The sequence below is a fragment of the Octopus sinensis genome, linkage group LG9, assembly GCF_006345805.1.
Source record: "Octopus sinensis linkage group LG9, ASM634580v1, whole genome shotgun sequence".
Taxonomy (NCBI): domain Eukaryota; kingdom Metazoa; phylum Mollusca; class Cephalopoda; order Octopoda; family Octopodidae; genus Octopus; species Octopus sinensis.
Genome location: NC_043005.1, coordinates 52,287,594 through 52,307,593, shown reverse-complemented (window position 1 = coordinate 52,307,593; position 20,000 = coordinate 52,287,594). Strand labels below are relative to the sequence as shown.

Genomic DNA, 20,000 nt, shown 5'->3' with positions numbered 1-20,000 from the left:
TATATGGTATATATATATAAATATATTTTATATATATATATATATATATATATATATTATATAGATATATATATCTATATACACATTATACACGCATATGTTTAAAAGTATACACACAGATACATATATACATGCATATAAATCTATACATATATATACATATGTATAATATTCGTGTATACATACATATATATATATGCTCTGTGTGTGTGTGTGTGTGTGTGGGGTGTGTGTGTGTGTGTGTGCTATGTGTATGTGTACGTGTGGCGTACGTTTGCAATAGCGTGTGTGTGATGCTCCGTGTGTGTGATGCTCCGTACGTATGCACTTTTCCGTATGACGCAGACAGTAAAACCACAGAGAGAAAGAGAAAGACGAATGGGTGGGGCCAGGGGAGAATGAGAAAGGCAGGGAGTGCAAAAGTTTCTGTCGGAACTAGATTAGAGAAATCAGATAATACTGTTATAAAATGGTGACGATGGTGGTAAAGAAAGACGAGGATGATGTCTGGGAGGTGGGGGTGGGGGTGGGAGGGGGTGCAAAGGTGGCGTTGATGCTGGTGATGGCGCTGGTGGCTGGGACGGTGGTGATGGTGTTGGAGGTGATGCCGGTGGCAATGGTGGTGGTGGTGGTGATGGTGATGGTGTTGATGGTGTCGGTCTTGGTGTTGGTCTTGGTGTTGGTGGTTGTGATGACGATTGACGTTGACGAAGATGATGACGATGTACCGCTGCCGCTGCCGCTAGTGCTGTGATTGCTACCGAATATGATGATGATGATGATGATGATGATGATGATGATGACGACGACGACGACGAAGATGATGATGATGATGATGATGATGATGATGATGATGATGATGACGACGATGATGTTGATGATGATGATGATTATGATGATGATGATGATGATGACGACGAAGATGTTGATGATGATGATGATGATGATGATGATGACGACGACGACGAAGATGATGATGATGACGATGATGATGATGATGATGATGATGATGACGACGACGAAGATGTTGATGATGATGATGATGATGATTATGATGATGATGATGATAAGGGTGATGATGATGAGGAGGAGGATGAAGATGATGGTGGTGGTCGTGGTTGTGGTGGTGGTGATGATGGTAATGAGGATGATGATGAGGAGGAGGAGGTTGGCGAGGAGAGGGAGGAGGTGGATAGTGACCTAAACATCTATTTCAGTTATCTTACTCGCATTCAATGACATCGCTGCTGGTATGAATGCGTCCACGAATGTGAATATGTACGTACGTGCCTCTAAATATTCATATAGGTGCGTATCTACACGTGTGTGTATATATGCGTATATAAATATGTTTGTGTGTGTGTATATATATATAGACATATATATATACGTATACAGACACCCACACATATATATATATGTGTGTGTTTGTGTATATCTATAACTGTATCTATTTATGTATGTATAGGTATTTTGGTATATGTTTGCGTATGTGTGAAGCAATCCGCTCACATGTCTATGCTTGTGCGCTGGTATGTGTGCGAGTGAGCTTGTACTGCAGCTAGCCAGCGATCGCTGTTGTATTAAGTATGCGGTTAAATTTGATGTCATTTATAGCAAGAGCTAAGAGAATCACTAAAATACATTGACTTCAATAGGAATATATAATAAGTTGAATTGTAAAGTGGACAATAAGGAAATAGAACTGGGACAAAACCATCAGCTCTTGACGGACAAATTAATTTATAGAACAGATAGAAAGCCATACGCAAATAAGACGCGAGAGTTTTGAAAATGTAATGAGAAGCAGGGAAGGACAGAAAGGATATAGGGAGCTGCAGTAATAGATAGATAGATAGATAGATAGATAGATAGATAGATAGATAGATAGATAGATAGATAGATAGATAGATAGATAGATAGATAGATGATAGATAGATTGGTAGATAGATATATATATATAGAGAGCATAAAGGAAAGAGAAAGAAAGAGACAGATATGTAGACAAAAGTATAGACAAAGGCGTAGACAGAGACAGACAACAACAGAAAAAAAAATTAATAAGATGAGGAAATAAGAACAAAAACAAGACATTGTTTCGTAATTTAGATCGAAAATTGGTGGAATAAATGTTGAAGAGGTTTTGAAGAAGATAAGATTCAATCTGGGAAGCTATAGTGACGTTAATGAGACAGTAATAGATTTTAGAGCAGAGTTTTAAATACAGTAGTGTCTTAAATGTTTTTATTAAACATTTCGTTAAGTAAACTGTGACGTTTTTGCAAAATGCTTTGTGGATGTAGTTCTTCGCAATTTTCTCTTTTGTTTCATCAATTGGACTTATTTTATATATATATATATAACAAAGTTGAGTTGTGGGGTATCGCACGAGTGGAATTATATACGAAAGAAGGTTTGAAAATGCAATTTAAAAGATGTTTATTTACTTAACCGGTTTCACTCTTTGGAAAAAGATTGTCAAAAGTAACATATGGAAGTTTGGTTGCGTTAATTATTGGTTGTTACAATTGCTACATTACATGTATTATATGTCTTTGGTAACAGGGACATGTTAAGGACATAAAAAAGTACAACAGTATGATGAGAATATGAAGAGGTTTAACAAGCTCTCTCTCTCTCTCTCTCTCTCTATATATATATATATATATATATATATATATATAGTCTTTTACTCTCTCTTACTCGTTTCAGTCATGTGACTGTGGCCATGCTGGAGCACCGTCTTTAGTCGAGCAAATCAACCCCCAGGACTTATTCTTTGTAAGCCTAGTACATATTCTATCGGTTCTCTTTTGCTGAACCGCTTAGTTACGGTGACGTAAACACACCAACATCGGTTGTCAAGCGATCTTGGGCGGAGTAACACAGACACACAAACTTATATACACACACACATATATACGACGGGCTTCTTTTAATTTCCGTCTACCAAATCCACTCATAAGGCTTTGGTCGACCCGAGGCTGTAGTAGAAGACACTTGCCCAAAGTGCCGCGCGTAGTGGGACTGTACCCGGAACCATGTCGTTGGTAAACAAGCTACTTACCACACACCTACACCTACGCCTCTCTCTCTCTCTCCTCTCTCCGTCCTCTCTCTCTATAATATATATATATAATATATATAGATATATATATATAATCTATTCTTCCACTTCTTCTGTTGTTTCAGTCATTTGACTGCAGCCATGCCCGAGCACTGGATCAAAGGGCTTCTAGTCGAAGAACTCGACCCCAGATCTTATCATTTGTGAGCCTAGAACTTATTGTATCGGGTTTTGTTTTTGCCGAACTGCTAGATTACAGGGACGTAAACGCAACTAAATCAGTTGTCAAGAAATGGAATGGTGGCAAACACATGCACACACACATAAATATATATATATGTGTTTGTGTGTGTATGTGTGTTTTCCACCTTTCCATTGCATATATGTGACGGGCTTCTTACAGTTTCCGTCCAGCAAATCTCTCACAAGGCTTTGGTCGACCCGGGACTATAATAAGAGACACTTGCCCAAGGTGTCACGTAGTGTGACTGAACCCGGAACCATGTGGTTCTTACCACACAGAGAGGAGAAATGGAAAGACAAGAAAAAACGTCAACAAGAAACTATGACATTACAACCAGCCAGGCTTCACTACACCTGCCAGGCTAGGACTACACAACCACTGCAGGAGATGTAATGTAAATGCCGGACAATATTATTTTATGCGCAACTCCATTGTCTGCCGAGACATAAAGGATGCCAACAACAGTGTGTGAGTATATATATATATATATATATATATATATATATCTATATATATATATATACATATATAACGGGAAGCTTTATGAAAATAGACAAAAGACGAAGGCAGGTGGAAAACAAACAAACAATTGTATTAGTATGGCGCTCAGGAAATATAAATAAAACAAATAGTAGACAAAGCCAAGGCTGTGAGGAGTTTTTAGGATATTTATAGACTTCTTACCACATAACCACACACACACACATATACACAGACACACTCAAATATATATATGAATATGTATACGTATTGGGTTGGTGCATAATTATCGAGGCTTTTTTTCAACGAGTTTAATCAACAAAAACAATAACAATATTTAACAAAAACATCTTTAAATGATGGTCTGACCGTCTGCCAAGCAAACGGGAAGCAGTAATTGGAGTAGATGGTGAATATGCTCCGGAATAATCATTTAAAGATGTTTTTGCTATATGCTGTTATTGCTTTTGTTGAATAAAATTTGTTGAAAAACCTGCAATAATTATGCATCAACTCAATATTTACGTAAGGTGGCGCGCTGTCAGAGTCATTAGCGAGTCGAAAAGGGTATTTTTCGCTATTCCTTCCTGTTCTTTACATTCTAAGGTGAAATTCCAATGAGGTCAACTTCGCCTGTCGTTCAATTGGGATCGATAAAGTAAAGGACGAGCCAAGTACTGGGCTGATGGCATCAACTAACCACTCTTCTTCAAAATGTTTGAAGTGATATTCTTGTCTACTTTAGGCACAAGGACTGAAATTTTGTTTTGTGGGAGGGGGGGACCAGTCGATTATATCGACCCCCAGTACGCTACTGGTACTTAATTTATCGACCTCGAAAGGATAGAAAGGCAATTTGAACTCAGAACGTAAAAACAGACGAAATTCCACTAAGCATTTCGCCCGGCGTGCTAACGTTTCTGCCAGCTTGCTTGAGCAGATATTAAAACCTTTATATGTATGCGAAATAATTAATTCGTGTGTGTGTGTTTGTGCATACGTGCCTGATTGTGTGTGTGGTGTGTGTGTGTGTGTGTGTGTGTGTGTGTGCGTGTGAGCGTGTGTGTTACGTATATATCCCTCGACACTATTGCTTTGGAAACACTAAACTCTCCCACGTCGTATCTTACCATCAATAAATAAGGAAACGAAAGGTTTCTTTTTAATGAAAAATAACGGGATGATCACGGCTGGAATGTCTTTGATCATAGGTTCTGCTCGATCAGTGTTGAGTTCTGACTAAACATTATCATCACCAACTACAAGAATAACAACAACAACCACAACATCAACAACCCAAAAGAATACTTTTGAAGTTAATGATACATATACTGAACAGTAACGTTATTACTATTCAAGGTTATAATTACGTGAAAAACGAAACAAAAAACAAACAAAAAAAAATTAGAAAAACGGAGACGACATGTTGAATAATTCATGAAGTCATTAATTAATAATGAATACGAGACCCAGTAATTAAAATACTACTGAATAAAATATACATTTGACCACCCAGTATTTTATAACTGAACTAATTGAAAAACTACCACACGACGGCGTTAATTTTCATGGTACGTTATTATTTACAGAAAGCAATATCAGGATTTCTACGTTTGTTTCTTATTAGATAAATATGTTTTACGTTCATAGTTTTTTTTGTTTGTATTTTTCTTCTTTTATCCATTACTTAATCGAGTCATTGTGCTGCAGTCGTGAACACTGGGGATCCGCTTTAAAGGATTTAGTCCTCCACAGAAAAATCGACTGCAGTACTTTTTTTTTTAAGCACGGTACTTGTTCTATCGGTGTCTTTTGCTGAGGCTCCAATGTTACGTGCACGTAAAACAACGGGCAGGGGTTGTCGAGCGGTTGTAGAGGACGAACAGAAAGCCATACACAATCACAAGGCGGCGAAGTGGCAGAAACTTTAGCACGCCCGGCGAAATGCTTAGCGGTATTTCGTCTGCCGTTACGTTGTGAGTTCAAATTCCGCCGAGGTCGACTTTGCCTTTCATCCTTTCGGGGTCGATAAATTAAGTACCAGTTACGCACTGGGGTCGATGTAATCGACTTAATACCTATGTCTGTCCTTGTTTGTCCCCTCTGTGTTTAGCCCCTTGTGGGCAATAAAGAAACAGGTATTCTGTCTACTGTTACGTTCTGTGTTCAAATTCCGCCGAGGTCAACTTTGCCCTTCATCCTTTCGGGGTCGATAAATTAAGTACCAGTTACGCACTGGTGTCGATGTAATCGACTTAATCCCTTTGCCTGTCCTTGCTTGTCCCCTCTATGTTTAGCCCCTTGTGGGCAGTAAATAAATGAGAAACCCGTACACAATCACATACTCATACACACACGCTTGCACACGTACGCGCGCATATATATGTGTATGTATGTATGTATGTATGTATGTATGTATGTATGTATGTATGTATGTATGTATGTATGTATATATGCATGTATGTATGTATGTATGTGTGTGTGTGTATGTATGTTTGTATGTATGTATGTATACGACGGGCTTCTCTCAAGCTCCGTCAACCAAATCCACCCACGAGTATTTGCTCGGCTCGTTGCTATTCTAGAAGACAGAAAACTCTTGCCGAATGCGCTGCGTAGTGGGACTAAACCCAAGACCTCGCGGCTGATAAGCAAGCTTCTTATCCATCACGCTTGCGCCTATTTACATATGATAAGCATGGAAATACGTTAATACTTTGCTATGCGAAACATATGTATTAGTATTTAATGATGTATAATGTAAGCTAAGCATAGATATCTAATGCATTAATAGGTAACACACGTGATACGTATTAGTGCATTAGCGACGCGAATGACAGTTATACTTTGCTTTAAATGTTTCTACATAAATATATAATGAAGTGTGCGTTAATACCTAACATGTGAATACAAAATAGGTTAATACGTGATTCGGTGATACGGTATTTTGGTTTACAAGTTATAATTTAAATGTGCAGGGTGCGGTGAATAAATCGTCGTATAATTTACGCAAAACAGTTATATTTACCAAAATTACATAAAAATATCTTGAAATACTGAAGAGTAAACTTATTCAATAAAATTGACATTGGCTTCAATCACAGTCTTCAGAGAGTTTCGGAATTTCCTGCAACTCTTCTGGGCGTTTTTTTTTTTTTACGTTGGTGAATGCTGCCATAATCCTTGCCTTCAGTTCATCTTTGGTATCACAACAAGTTTTGTTGGTCTCTCGCTCAACTGCGCCCAACACATAATAATCGAGGACGTTGCAGTCCGGGAAATGAGGTTGCTAGATGTTAGGGGTGATGTGGTCGCAGAAATTGTCAGACAGCCATGACTGAGTTCTGCTTGTGTAACATGGTGCAGAGTCCTGTTGCCAGACATAGGAACTTCCAGCAGCCACCCATTTGAGCCAGGGCAGCACTACATCTTCCAAGCATTTGATGTAGGCCTCCATGTTGAGGGTGATGCCTCTGGGCAAAATGTTATAATGCATGACCCTCCTTAGCACGTAAGTGATGTGTGAGTAAAGTTTGGTGAAAATCAGTTGAAAACTGTAAAAAAGCATACGTACTACACACGCACACACATATACATGCATTAAGAGAGACAGAAAGGCGCGCGCACACACACACACACATACATACACACATATCTATATATATTTATGTGTGTGTATTTCTGTATATGTTTGTGCCGGTGTTGGTTTGTTTACATCCCTGTAACCAAGCAGTTCAACACAAGAGACCGATAGAAAATGTACCTGACGTAAAAATATAAGTAATGCGGTAGATCTGTTCGACCAAACCTCTCAAAGAATAATAACGTTAATAATAAGGTGGATTCATTCCTTCAACAATAAATGAATGTGAATGAGAATGAATTATGTAGCGTTAGTATACGACTTATAAAGATTTCGGTTTTTATTCCCGCCATTAACATGTGTAGACTGTATATAACAAACTGAATAAGTCTGAAGTGAATTGACTTCAGCAGAAAGTATTTTGGGGAGTCGTGTTTCTCATATAATTATTTCTCTTACACACATACACACGCTAAAATATGGACACGCGGGCACACACACACACACACAGTATATATGTGTGTGCGTATGCGCGTGTGTGCTTGTTCGTGTGTGTGTTTGTGCATGTGAGTGTGTGTGCGCATACGAGGGAGTGAGAGAGGTATATATATATATATTATATATATATATATATATATATATATATATCAACATTGTTTACATAACATTACACTTGATCTGAATATTCGATCGTTCGACACCATAATTTATCGCAATTCAATATATAAAATGCTATCATTAGAAGTTTAATAAAGGGAAGCGTTTGTCGGTAAATAATCCATATATATATATATACAAACATAAGTACTTATATATGCGTGAGTGTGAGTGCGAGTGTATGTGTGTGTATGTGTGTGCATATTTTATGAGTGTTTATGTTTTATATATACAACATACATACGTACATATGTATATACAATTATATACACACACATATATACTTACGTATATGTAAATACATATATATATATATATATATATATATACATACATTTGTGTATATAGATATACATACATTTGTATATATAAATATAAATGTGTGTGTCTGAGTGTGTATATACATATATATGCTGATGTCATATGGGCCGCATATCTTTTGTATCTTTTCGGAGAGGCCTTTCACATAGGGTAAACAGACTGTGGACAGTTTATTGGTCTCATTCTCTCTCTTCTTCATAATTGGAGTGTATAGTATACTTTTGGGGTAGTTGTTGCTTAACAGATCGTTATTGATCTTGATTATTTCTTTGTGGTGTGTATCACGATCGCTACTTATATTATTTGCACGATATTATTTGCACTGTATTTTAGGCACTGGGCGTTCCCTCTCATTTCACTGTATGGATGGTGGGAACTGAAGTTGTGGTATCGTCCAGTAAAGGAAGGCTGGAGGGTGTATCAGCCGAAACGTTGTGTTAACAACAAACAAGATGTGGACAAATATCCGTCGAATGTAAATAAAGTAAATAATGCACATAATTCCTCATATCTTACACATACACACACACACACACACACACATACACATATATATATATATACATATATATATATAAGGGGTTAGTAGAGATAGCAGTTGTAGTAACCGACTAAGGGATAATAGTGACCGTATTTACTAGCGGTATCAGAATAAACAAAAGTTTATCAGGAATCAAATTTAAATAATCAGAAAATGGAGAAAACTTTTGCTCAACAAACAATTTGAACCACATCAGTTGGATTATTTTTTGATGCAAACCATGGCATATCGTTTCTTACGGACGTTTCCGCTTCCAGTCGTAGTCGGTGCTTACGAAAGAAATTCCGAAAATAATATCCATCATCTTCACAGCACATTCGATGGAGCTTCATCAGAGTGAATACAACTGCGTAAAATAAAATAAACGAAGGGAATCGACTTCAAGCTCCACGCTGCAAAATGGTATGATTTTAATATATTGAGCCTTCTGGCCTCTTCTCGAGGCCCTGTTCTTTCCTGTTTCCTCTTCCCATCGTTTATTTTATTATACGCATTTGTACTCAAACTGATTAAGCTCCATGTACTAGATCGAGTGTGCTATGAAGATGACGAATATTATTTTCGGAATTTCTTTCGTAAGCACCCACTAACGTTAGAAGCAGAAACGGCCGTAAGAAATGTCATGTTTTGTATTAAAAACTAATCAACCAATGTGGTTGATTTAAGCGCGGAAATCGATTTTTTTTATAAATGGGAGAGAGATACATAGAGAAAGATAGAGAGTAAGAGAAAGCGAGGGAGAGTCCGAGGGAACCGCTTAGTTATTTCATCGATCTCCTTTGGCGAACCGCTAGGATATTTTATCTATCTTCTTTCGCGAACCGCGAAATTATTTTATCGATCTCGTTTGGCGAAAGCTAGCTTATTTTATCGATCCCGTTTGGTGAACCGCAGAGTTAATTTATCGATCTCCTTTGGCGAACAGCTAACTTATTTTATCACCCACTTTTGGTGAACCGCTAAGTTATTTTATCGATCCGTTTGGCGGACCACTAGGTTATTTTATCGATCTTTGGTGAACCGCTAAGTTCTTTTATCGATCACGTTTGGCGAACCGCCAAGTTATTTTATCGATCCGTTTGGCGAACCGCTATGTTATTTTACCGATATTATTTGGCGAATCGCTAAGTTATTTTCTCGATCACATTTGGCGAACCGCTAAGATATTTTATCGATCTTCTGTGGTGAACTGCCACGTTATTTCATTGATCAATTTTGGCGAACCGCTAAGTTATTTTATCGGATCCCTTTGGTGAGCCGCTAAGTTATTTTATCGACCTACTTTGGCGAACCTCTAAGTTATTTATCGATCTTCTTTGGTGAACCGCTAAGTTATGTTATCGATCACTTTTGGTGAACTGCTAGGCTATTTTATCGAATTCCTTTGGCGCACCACTTTGTTATTTTATGCATCACGTTTAGCGAACCGCTAGGTTATTTTATCGATCACGTTTGGTGAACCTCTAAGTTATTTTATCGATCACCTTTGGCGAACCGCTAGGTTATTTTATCGATGTCCTTTGGTGAACTGATAAACTATTTTAATCCCGAGCAAGACCGGGTTTCTCTGCTATCTATATATATATAAATGGCTTTGGGTCAAAATTGTGTGCACATTTTGGTACGTTAGAGGTTGGTGGCTAGACCATTGGTTTAATCAAGATGAAAGTTGACACAGGCATAGAAGGCTTGATGAGGCAGTGAGTTCAGTAGGTTAAAATACGCTATCTGGAAAGATGCGGTCGATATGGTGAGAAGAGGGATCTTTTTTAACGATTCAAAGGATCTCTATGCCCCTCCAAATTGGCGCGATTGGCATCTAATCTAATCTATAAAATGAAGAATGCGAACGTTGATACAAATTGGATTTTATGTAAAAAAGTGTCTAAATGGGGCTGCACTGGGATTAAAATTTACAAGAGGTGGTAACTTGAGGTGAGAAATTGATTGGGAGACGCTTTGGGGCGCTACGTTGGTTACTTTGCTGTGAAAATGGGGATTTTATTGATTTGTGGGGTACTTGGGGGTCTAGATTGCCCGATTGCCCGATTTCAATCAAATTTTCAACATGGTAAAGTGGGAGCGGATTTGTAATTTAAGCGCGGAAAATGGGTTCGAAATTTTAAAAATTAAGACAAGATTTTTGAAGTTGAAAACAATGTCTCATTTTTACGTATTTTTGCCTTTTTTGTTTACAGTTTTCATTTTTTCTGAAAAAATTTACAGCTGCATGTAGCCCGTGTTTAGAGCGTTCATTTGCATAGTCAATCGTCGAAAAATTTCCATAATACGTACTAAATTTAACAAAGAAATCCTTCTTTTCTTTATTTTTAATCGCTCAAAAAGTGGCACGTACCAAAGGCAAATGTGCTTTCCGTTATCACTACCTGATATTTATGACTGATCTTTCACAATATTTTCTTTCTCAACTTACTCAAGATCTTTAGTTATTTTTATAAATGGGAAGGAGATTGATAGAGATAGATGGAGAGTAAGAGAAAGCGAGAAAGAATCCGAAAGAAAGGAAGAGTAAGAGAGTGGGAAAGTGAGAGAGAAAGGAGAGAGAAACAAAGAGGAAGAATGTGGCGATAAAAATCAGAAAGAAAGCAACAGAAAGTAATGGCCACAGCCGCAGCCGCAGCCGCGCGTAGAGTGGGTCACCTTAAGCTGGTACATGTGTGTATATATATATATATATATATATAATATATATATATATATATATATATATATATAAACATATACACACGAACACACACACACGCATAATAATATAATACATACATATGTGTATATATATATACATATATATATATTATATATATATATATAATATATATATATATATATAGAGAGGAGAGAGAGAGAGAGGAGAGAGAGAGAGATGTATGTGTTTTTGTGTGTGTGTGCGTGCGTGTGTTTGTGTGTGTGCATGTATATGAATGCGAAAGCCTTAGTAATGAGGTCTTTCATAAAGTCCTTCCTGTGTGGGACCGGAGTGTCTTTCAATGATATCTCAATTGGTAATTTCTCCAATATGCCAGCGAAAGACAGTATAATAATACTTAGGTAATATATGAATACATTACAGAAACAAACTAAAGAAAGAAATCCCTTCAAAGGGGTTTGTAAAACATCCAGTCCGATGGTACGTCAATTGAATACCACAGAAATAGCGGTATAATACAAATTACAAGCAATAAATTTAATAGAAAGACTCGGTTCACAATCTAACAGAACCAAAACCCTGAAGAGACATGTTTATAAATCAAATAATGTATAAATGTCGAAACAAATTCTTGGCTTCTTCGGTTTTAATAATTTTTATATAATATATTCAGTTTATTATACTCTTACTCTTTTACTTTTTACTTGTTTCAGTCATTTGACTGCGGCCATGCTGGAGCACCGCCTTTAATCGAGCAAATCGACCCCGGGACTTATTCTTTGTAAGCCCAGTACTTATTCTATCGGTCTCTTTTGCCGAACCTCTAATTAACGGGGACATAAACACACCAGCATCGGTTGTCAAGCAATGCTAGGGGGACAAACACAGACACACAAACATACACGCACACACACATATATATACATATATACGACGGGCTTCTTTCAGTTTCCGCCTACCAAATGCACTCATAAGGCATTGGTCGGCCCGAGGCTATAGTAGAATACATTTGCCCAAGGTGCCACGCAGTGGGATTGAACCCGGAACCATGTGGTTGGTAAGCAAGCTACTTACCACACAGTCACTCCTGCGCCTATGTTTATTATAATATTAAAAAAATTGTTAATCTGTCAATTGCATCTCTCTATTCAATTTACTGTATATATGTTCGTTTATTCTTTAAATTGTTTCTGTCATTTGATTGAGGCCATGCTGGAGCACCGCCTTTAGTCGAAATAAATCAACCTCACGACTTAATCTTTGTAAGCGTAAAACTTATTCAATCGGTTTCTTTTTGCTGAACTGCTAAGTTACGGGGACGTAAACAAACCCCCATCGGCTGTCAAGTGATGGTGGGGAAAAACACATACATATACACACACACACACATGTATATATATATATATATATATATATATATATATATACGACGGGCTTCTTTCAGTTTCCGTCTGCCAAATCCATTCGCAAGGCTTTGGTCGGCCAGAGGGTATAGTAGAAGGTACTTGCCCAAGGTGCCACGCAGTGGGACTAAATCCGCAACCATATGGTTGGGAAGCAAGCTTCTTATCACACAGCCATTCTTGCGCCTGTATATATATATATATTATCTTTTACTCGTATCAGTCATTAGACTGTGGCCATGCTGGGACAAGTGAAAAGTTGACATAATAATCCAAATACAGAACCCATAAATAATTTCTTTCGTTTCCCCATTATTTATACCAACACCAAGCTCTTTCGGAGACTAGGAAGAGTTCGTGAATTAGTGCACGGACATACTTGATAAAAAAAAAATCTGTCCGAAACGGAAGAAAAATTCTTAAAAATCTAAGGGTTTCTTACCGCAACGCATTTCTCTAATATTTCTTCATTTTCGAAAATTTCACGTGTAATCATTTTCATTCCAAGTGTCGAAAATCGCATCTCAACTTCGATTTTGCTCAACCTCTTGATTCTCTTTTGAACTGGTAAAGGTAGAGCTATGATTCGACTACCAGGACCCGTTTCAGGTGGCGGTTTCTGTCCTTTCTTCAATTTCTCCGCAAATATATCAGAGCCTTGTGGTTCAAGTTCTGTGGCCATTTTCTTTAAAAAATCTAATCTGTAAAACAAAATGCAAATGTATAGCATTAATTTTCTCTGAAAAATAAAGCACGGAAATTATACACGTACAAACATATATGTATGACCTCGAATAATTTGGATTATTCACTACGACAATGCACACTGTCACCGAGCTCTCCTCACTCGTGACTTTGTCGCCAAAAACAACATAGTATCGTTTCCGCACTCATTCTCTTCGCCAGATTTAGCATCTGCAGACTTCCATCTTTTCTCCAAGATGAAATGCAGCTCAAGAGTCGCCCGTTTTAACACTGTTGTCGGGAGCTACAGCGAATCGCAGAAGGTCCTCGACTCGCTTGCGGAAAACGACTTCCACGCTAGATTTCAAAAGTGACAGGAATGCTGGGACCGGTGTAGTGCTGCGCAAGGTGACTATTTCGAAGGAGATAATGCTAAGACTTAGGAAAATGAATTATTTTTTATCCAACATAGCTATTCCAGGAACATTTTGATACTACCTCGTATGCGTACATACGCACAAGCTTTGTTTATAATTTGTAGCTTCATACATTTCTTCTCCCCATCTTAGTAGCAACCGTAGCCGTGTGGCAAGAAGCTTACCTCCCAATCACATAGTCTCAGGTTCATTCACACTGCGTAGCGCCTCGCGAACAGGTGTCTTCTACTATAGCCCCGAGATGATTAAAGACTTGTGGGTGGATATGACAGAACGAAGCCAAACTCTACAAGGTGTTGCCCAATGAGTGAATGAAACAAAAGATATTAGACTGTGGCCATGCTAGGACAAGGGAAAAGTTGACATAATTATCTAAAAGAAGAACCCATATGTAATTTCTTTCGTTTCTCCATTATTTATACCAACGTTAAGCTTTTTCGGAGCCTAGAAAGAATTTGTGAATTAGTGTACTGATATATTTTATGAAAAATCTGTCCGAAACGGAACTTCATTCGTAAACCCTTCCCTTTTATATGCCTAAAGGCATAATTATATTTCTATGATATTTTCGTGCTTCCAGTAGCAATTTAGGAAAAATTTTCTATCTTCAAATCTTAGTTGTATTTCTGCCATAAATAGGGTCATTTTGAACTGAGAAGCGGTGAAAAATTCAATGAGTTATGCGGAGTCAAAATGTGAGTACATTTTTGGTGAATACCTTGAATGTATAATTTAGAGTTCGGTATATGTATTAAAAATATAACCCATCAATTTGGCAAATATATATATAAGCATTCGACTGAAATATGTACTGGGAGTGATGGAAATATATAAATGCTTTTACAAAACCCCAGTTGAATGGTTAAAACCAGTAAAACGTAGTCATTTTTATGAATGTATACTTGTACAGCCATGAATAGAAACCCATTGTGAGTATGACTATATAGATATATACAACGGGACACAAACACATACACACACACTCGCACACACACACACACATAAGCATATAAATGTACATGTGTATGTGTGTATGGATATATGCGTGTAGTGTATGTTGGCATCTGTAACTCTGAGAGAGTAAAAGTTTCTATTCCGACATGTACACGCACACACACACTCTCTCTCTCATACACACACACAATATATATATATATAGATATATATATATAGATATATATATATATATATATTATATATATATATGGGTGTGTATTTATACATGTGTATATATATACATGTAAATAAATATATATATATATATGTATACATACATATAGATACTTGTATACACATATGCACACACATTTATATATATATATATATATATATACATATACACACACATACACAGACAATATATATGTATATACACATGTATACTTGTATATATATATATATATATACATATACACACACACATACACAGACAATATATATGTATATACACATGTATACTTGTATATATATATACATATACACACACATACACGCACACAATATATATACACACATGTATATGGGTGTGTATTTATACATGTATATAAGTATATATATGTATACATACATATGAATGCATGTATACACATATTCACACACATTCATATATATATATATATATATGCGTGTATGTGTATATATACGCGTACATATCTGCATACTTATCTGCATACATACATATTTATAGATATGCTTTCATATCTATTTATGATTCGATAATCAAAACAACACATTTTGTTCAGTAGCACAGTATGACACAGTCGTTGAACAACCAATATATCAGAAAACCAAAACAAAACAAGAGATAAACAGGGGAGATAATCACTAAATGATCACATGAATAAGATAGTTACATGGTACTGGCCTTAGATGTTCAAACAAAGATTTGAAGCGATAGTCGTCACAATTTTTATCATGCAGTGTTTGAAATAGAAATATACAAATATAATATTGGTACATACAAGTGCATACTCACACACACATACACACACTCACACACACATGTATATACATATAATGCAAAGGAAAGTACACATAACAGTACGTAAATAAAAGTATACAACTGCACGCATTTAAGCATACAGAAAAATATATATGTGTACACACACACACACACACACACACATATATATATATACTATATATATATATATATATACATACATACATACATACATACATACATACATACATACATACATACATACATACATACATACATACAAACATATATATATATATATATATATATACATATATACTTATTAAAATTTTACAAGATAAAGAGTTGACAGGGACTTCGAACTTGCTCGTCTCCTATGAGACAAACATAACACATATATACACATACATCACGCACCCCGCGTTCATGCGTGAATGAATGTGTATATATATAGTGCTCTTCATTTATTTTTGTAGTCTTATTGTGTTTTTTTCTTGTTGTTGTTCTTCTTCTTTTAGCAAATGCTCCTTTATCGCACATATATACATAGCAATTGTATATTCTTTGTTTGTTTTGTTCCAAATACAACACTACTGTTCATTAACATTTAATACGTGCAGATATCAAAAAACGATATCATCATCTATACTGTTAGTAAAATTTCAATGCTCTCACCATGCACTGAAATAAAACACAGACCTCCCAAAATCATATATGTTCATCTATGTTTCCCTTATCGATGGAAGTTTACAATAGATGAAAGTATTTCTTTATGTTCTATCAAGCATTGTATAGAAGAAACATCAAAGAAAATAATAACATGGAATATATTTTGTATTTATTATATCTAGTCCCATATCGTTTAGTAAGCGCACCCCAACTCCACTTTGTTCTTTTTTGTTCTTTTTTTTTTTTTACATTTTATCGGTCTGTCTTTGTTTTGTGTTTCGGTGTCTACATATCGGTTGATCTGTCTATCTACCTGTCTGTCTGACTGATTATATGTCTGTCTCGCTCAATAAAAGATTACTATGTATATACAGATCAATACATTCATACATACATGCATGCATACATGCATGCATACATACATACATACATACATACATACACATACATAAATACATACATACACATACATAAATACATACATACATACATACATGCACATACATATATATATACATATATATATACATATATATATATGTATGTATGTCTATGTAATGATGTAGATAGATAGATAGATAGATAGATAGATAGATAGATAGATAGATAGACAGACAGACAGACAGACAGACAGACAGATAGATAGATAGATAGATAGATAGATAGATAGATAGATAGATAGATAGATAGATAGATAGATAGATAGATAGATAGATAGATAGATAGATAGACAGGCAGACAGAGAGAGACGGACCACCTTAGTCAAAAATGACCACCTGATTGAACTTAGAAAGTACCCCACCGAGGCATAAGTCGTGACAAGGTTGTGTATGAAAGATCAGAAGTCGTCCATGCATAAAAGTGTCCTCCCTCCACGCCACCGATGTTGCCCAAGAGAAAGGCACAGGCCGATATATCTTGCCGCCTGAGTCAAGTGGAACAACCTGAAATAAAGGGTCTTACTCAGGAAGTCAACACACAACCCGGTCCGAGAATCTAACTCACAACCTCTCGATTGTAAGCCTGACGCTCTAACAACTGAACCATTCACTTTCACACATACATACACACACACACACACACACACACACACACACACACACATATATATATATATATATATATATATATATATATATATATATATATATATTATATATATATATATATATAATATATATATATATATATATATATATATATATATATACTAGCAGTATCGCCCGGCGTTGCTCGGGTTTGTAAGGGAAATAACTATATAAGCATTTTTAGAGAGTTACTTCCTTTATAGATGCCAATTCGGGCTTTCTTAGCCATTTCTGTTTTGGTGTCTTCAAGCCATGAAGTCGTTGTTCTAAAAGAACGCTGGTCTCCTTGACAACGCATTACGACGTTGATTTCCTTAAACTCCTTTCCCCACAGCTTCACGAGGGAGGGAAGAAGGGGGAGAAGCAAACACAGGTGCAGGTGTTTGAGCGTGGACGCCAACTCCCACGCCATCGACACACGAAAAATTATGCATTAAAATGGAATAAAAAATTATGTTAAATTATTTTTTAAATCGTAGACTCATCGTAGACGCGCGCTAATAGCCAGACGGGCTCGATATTAATCACGACTATAAGATACCCGAATTTGGTTAAACTGCACCGCAAAATGTGGGAGGAGTTAGGAATCTAAATCGTAGGAGACAGACACTCACACAACTACAGTTTTATATATATAGATATATGTATGTATTTATATGCACGTACGTGAGTATGCCACGCTTTGCCATGTTATTCTGTGTATATGCTCATTCCAGGAAACTCAAAGGAGAACTCCTTGGAACGTTTGCCAAATGTTCACTGTACCATTAATTTCGATTGGATTTTGGAGGATGTATGTCAGTTTGTTTGGTTATTCCTTCAATAAGCGCAGCATTTCTAGATTTATATATACATTTTTTGTTACATACCTCAGTGCACTTAAGATTTTGAGTACAAATGAAATTATAACTTGGGTACACATGACGTAACTTCATGAATTTAACGGACCGTAAATCCTCGAGTATATATTTCTTTACTACCCACAAGGGGCTAAACACAGAGGGGACACACAAGGACAGACAAAGGGATTAAGTCGATTACATCGACCCCAGTGCGTAACTGGTACTTAATTTATCGACCCCGAAAGGATGAAAGGCAAAGTCGACCTCGGCGGAATTTGAACTCGGAACGTAACGGCAGACGAAATACGGCTACACATTTCACCCGGCGTGCTAACGTTTCTGCCAGCTCGAGTATAGTCTGCCCTTGAGTATAATACGCAGGGGATTTTTAGGGGCTGTACTTCTGAAAAACCTAAACCTTGTGTATAATACGCACCCCTTCTCTAACTTGAGTCATGCGTAATTAAGCCAGCAGCACCTAGTCGAACAAACACTTCCGCGCATGCGTAATACAATAATGGGAATGTAAATGTTTGCAAATTGTTTTTGTTATATGTTATTCTGTGTTCTGAATACTTTTATTCTAATAAATGATGCTTACTGCAAGTTATGGTTGATTCTTTTATGATTTCATTGCTTTCAGGCTTAGCCTAAGGTATTTTCGCGCCCGACATCACAAAATGCGTCTGAATAAACATTGCCGGACAGCAAAAAGAGACTCGGACATTGCATAGAAAATATTTTTCATTTTTAACCTCGTATATAGTACGCACTAGGGATTTTGACCTTTAAATTTTGAGGAAAAAATGCGGATTATACTCGAGGATTTACGGTATTTTTTACTTTTCGTAATTTTAGATGAGTCATTGATATTCACTACAGAGGTTCCCTTTACATCATTGCTAAGTTTCAATTTTCAGTTCATAAGACTATTATCAAGACTACCTCAAGTTGTATCCACCTCTCTTTTTTTTTGTATCCTACTTTTTTTGAGAATGCCCCACCATTATTTCCCACCTCTAACGGTGTTGATTAAGATTCTGGTTCTAATGTCATCATGGTATTATGACCAGGAGAATCTTTCCTGCAAATAGCAATCTAAATAAATTTGGCAACAAAGTTTCCTCTTATGGGAAAGTGATACCTCGGGGATATTTTTGGACAGCTGGTGTTGATAAGTGTATCATCTTTTACAGCATGAGAACACATATCTGCTGACACGTTCTGCTGCAATGTTTAAGCTTAGAGGCACGATTATCTCTCTTCTAATTCAGGTATTTAGTGGTTATTTCCTGTTTCTAAATATTATTTTATTTATTTGTGCGCCCTTTTCAAGCCTAGTCAGGCTCATGGGCCCGGTTTCCCGGTTTCTGA

The 20,000-nt window shown here is 36.6% G+C and overlaps 1 protein-coding gene across 1 annotated transcript in view; it reads right to left on the bottom strand.

The window, feature by feature from the left end:
- Positions 1-20,000, bottom strand: part of LOC115215421 (leucine-rich repeat and death domain-containing protein 1-like) — an 82,299-nt gene that overhangs the window by 30,413 nt on the left and 31,886 nt on the right. Inside the window, exon 2 of the mRNA XM_036505961.1 lies at positions 13,407-13,665. Within this exon, the coding sequence (XP_036361854.1) occupies positions 13,407-13,646 (240 nt within the window). The 5' untranslated portion in view covers positions 13,647-13,665. The remainder of the gene's footprint in view (positions 1-13,406; positions 13,666-20,000) is intronic.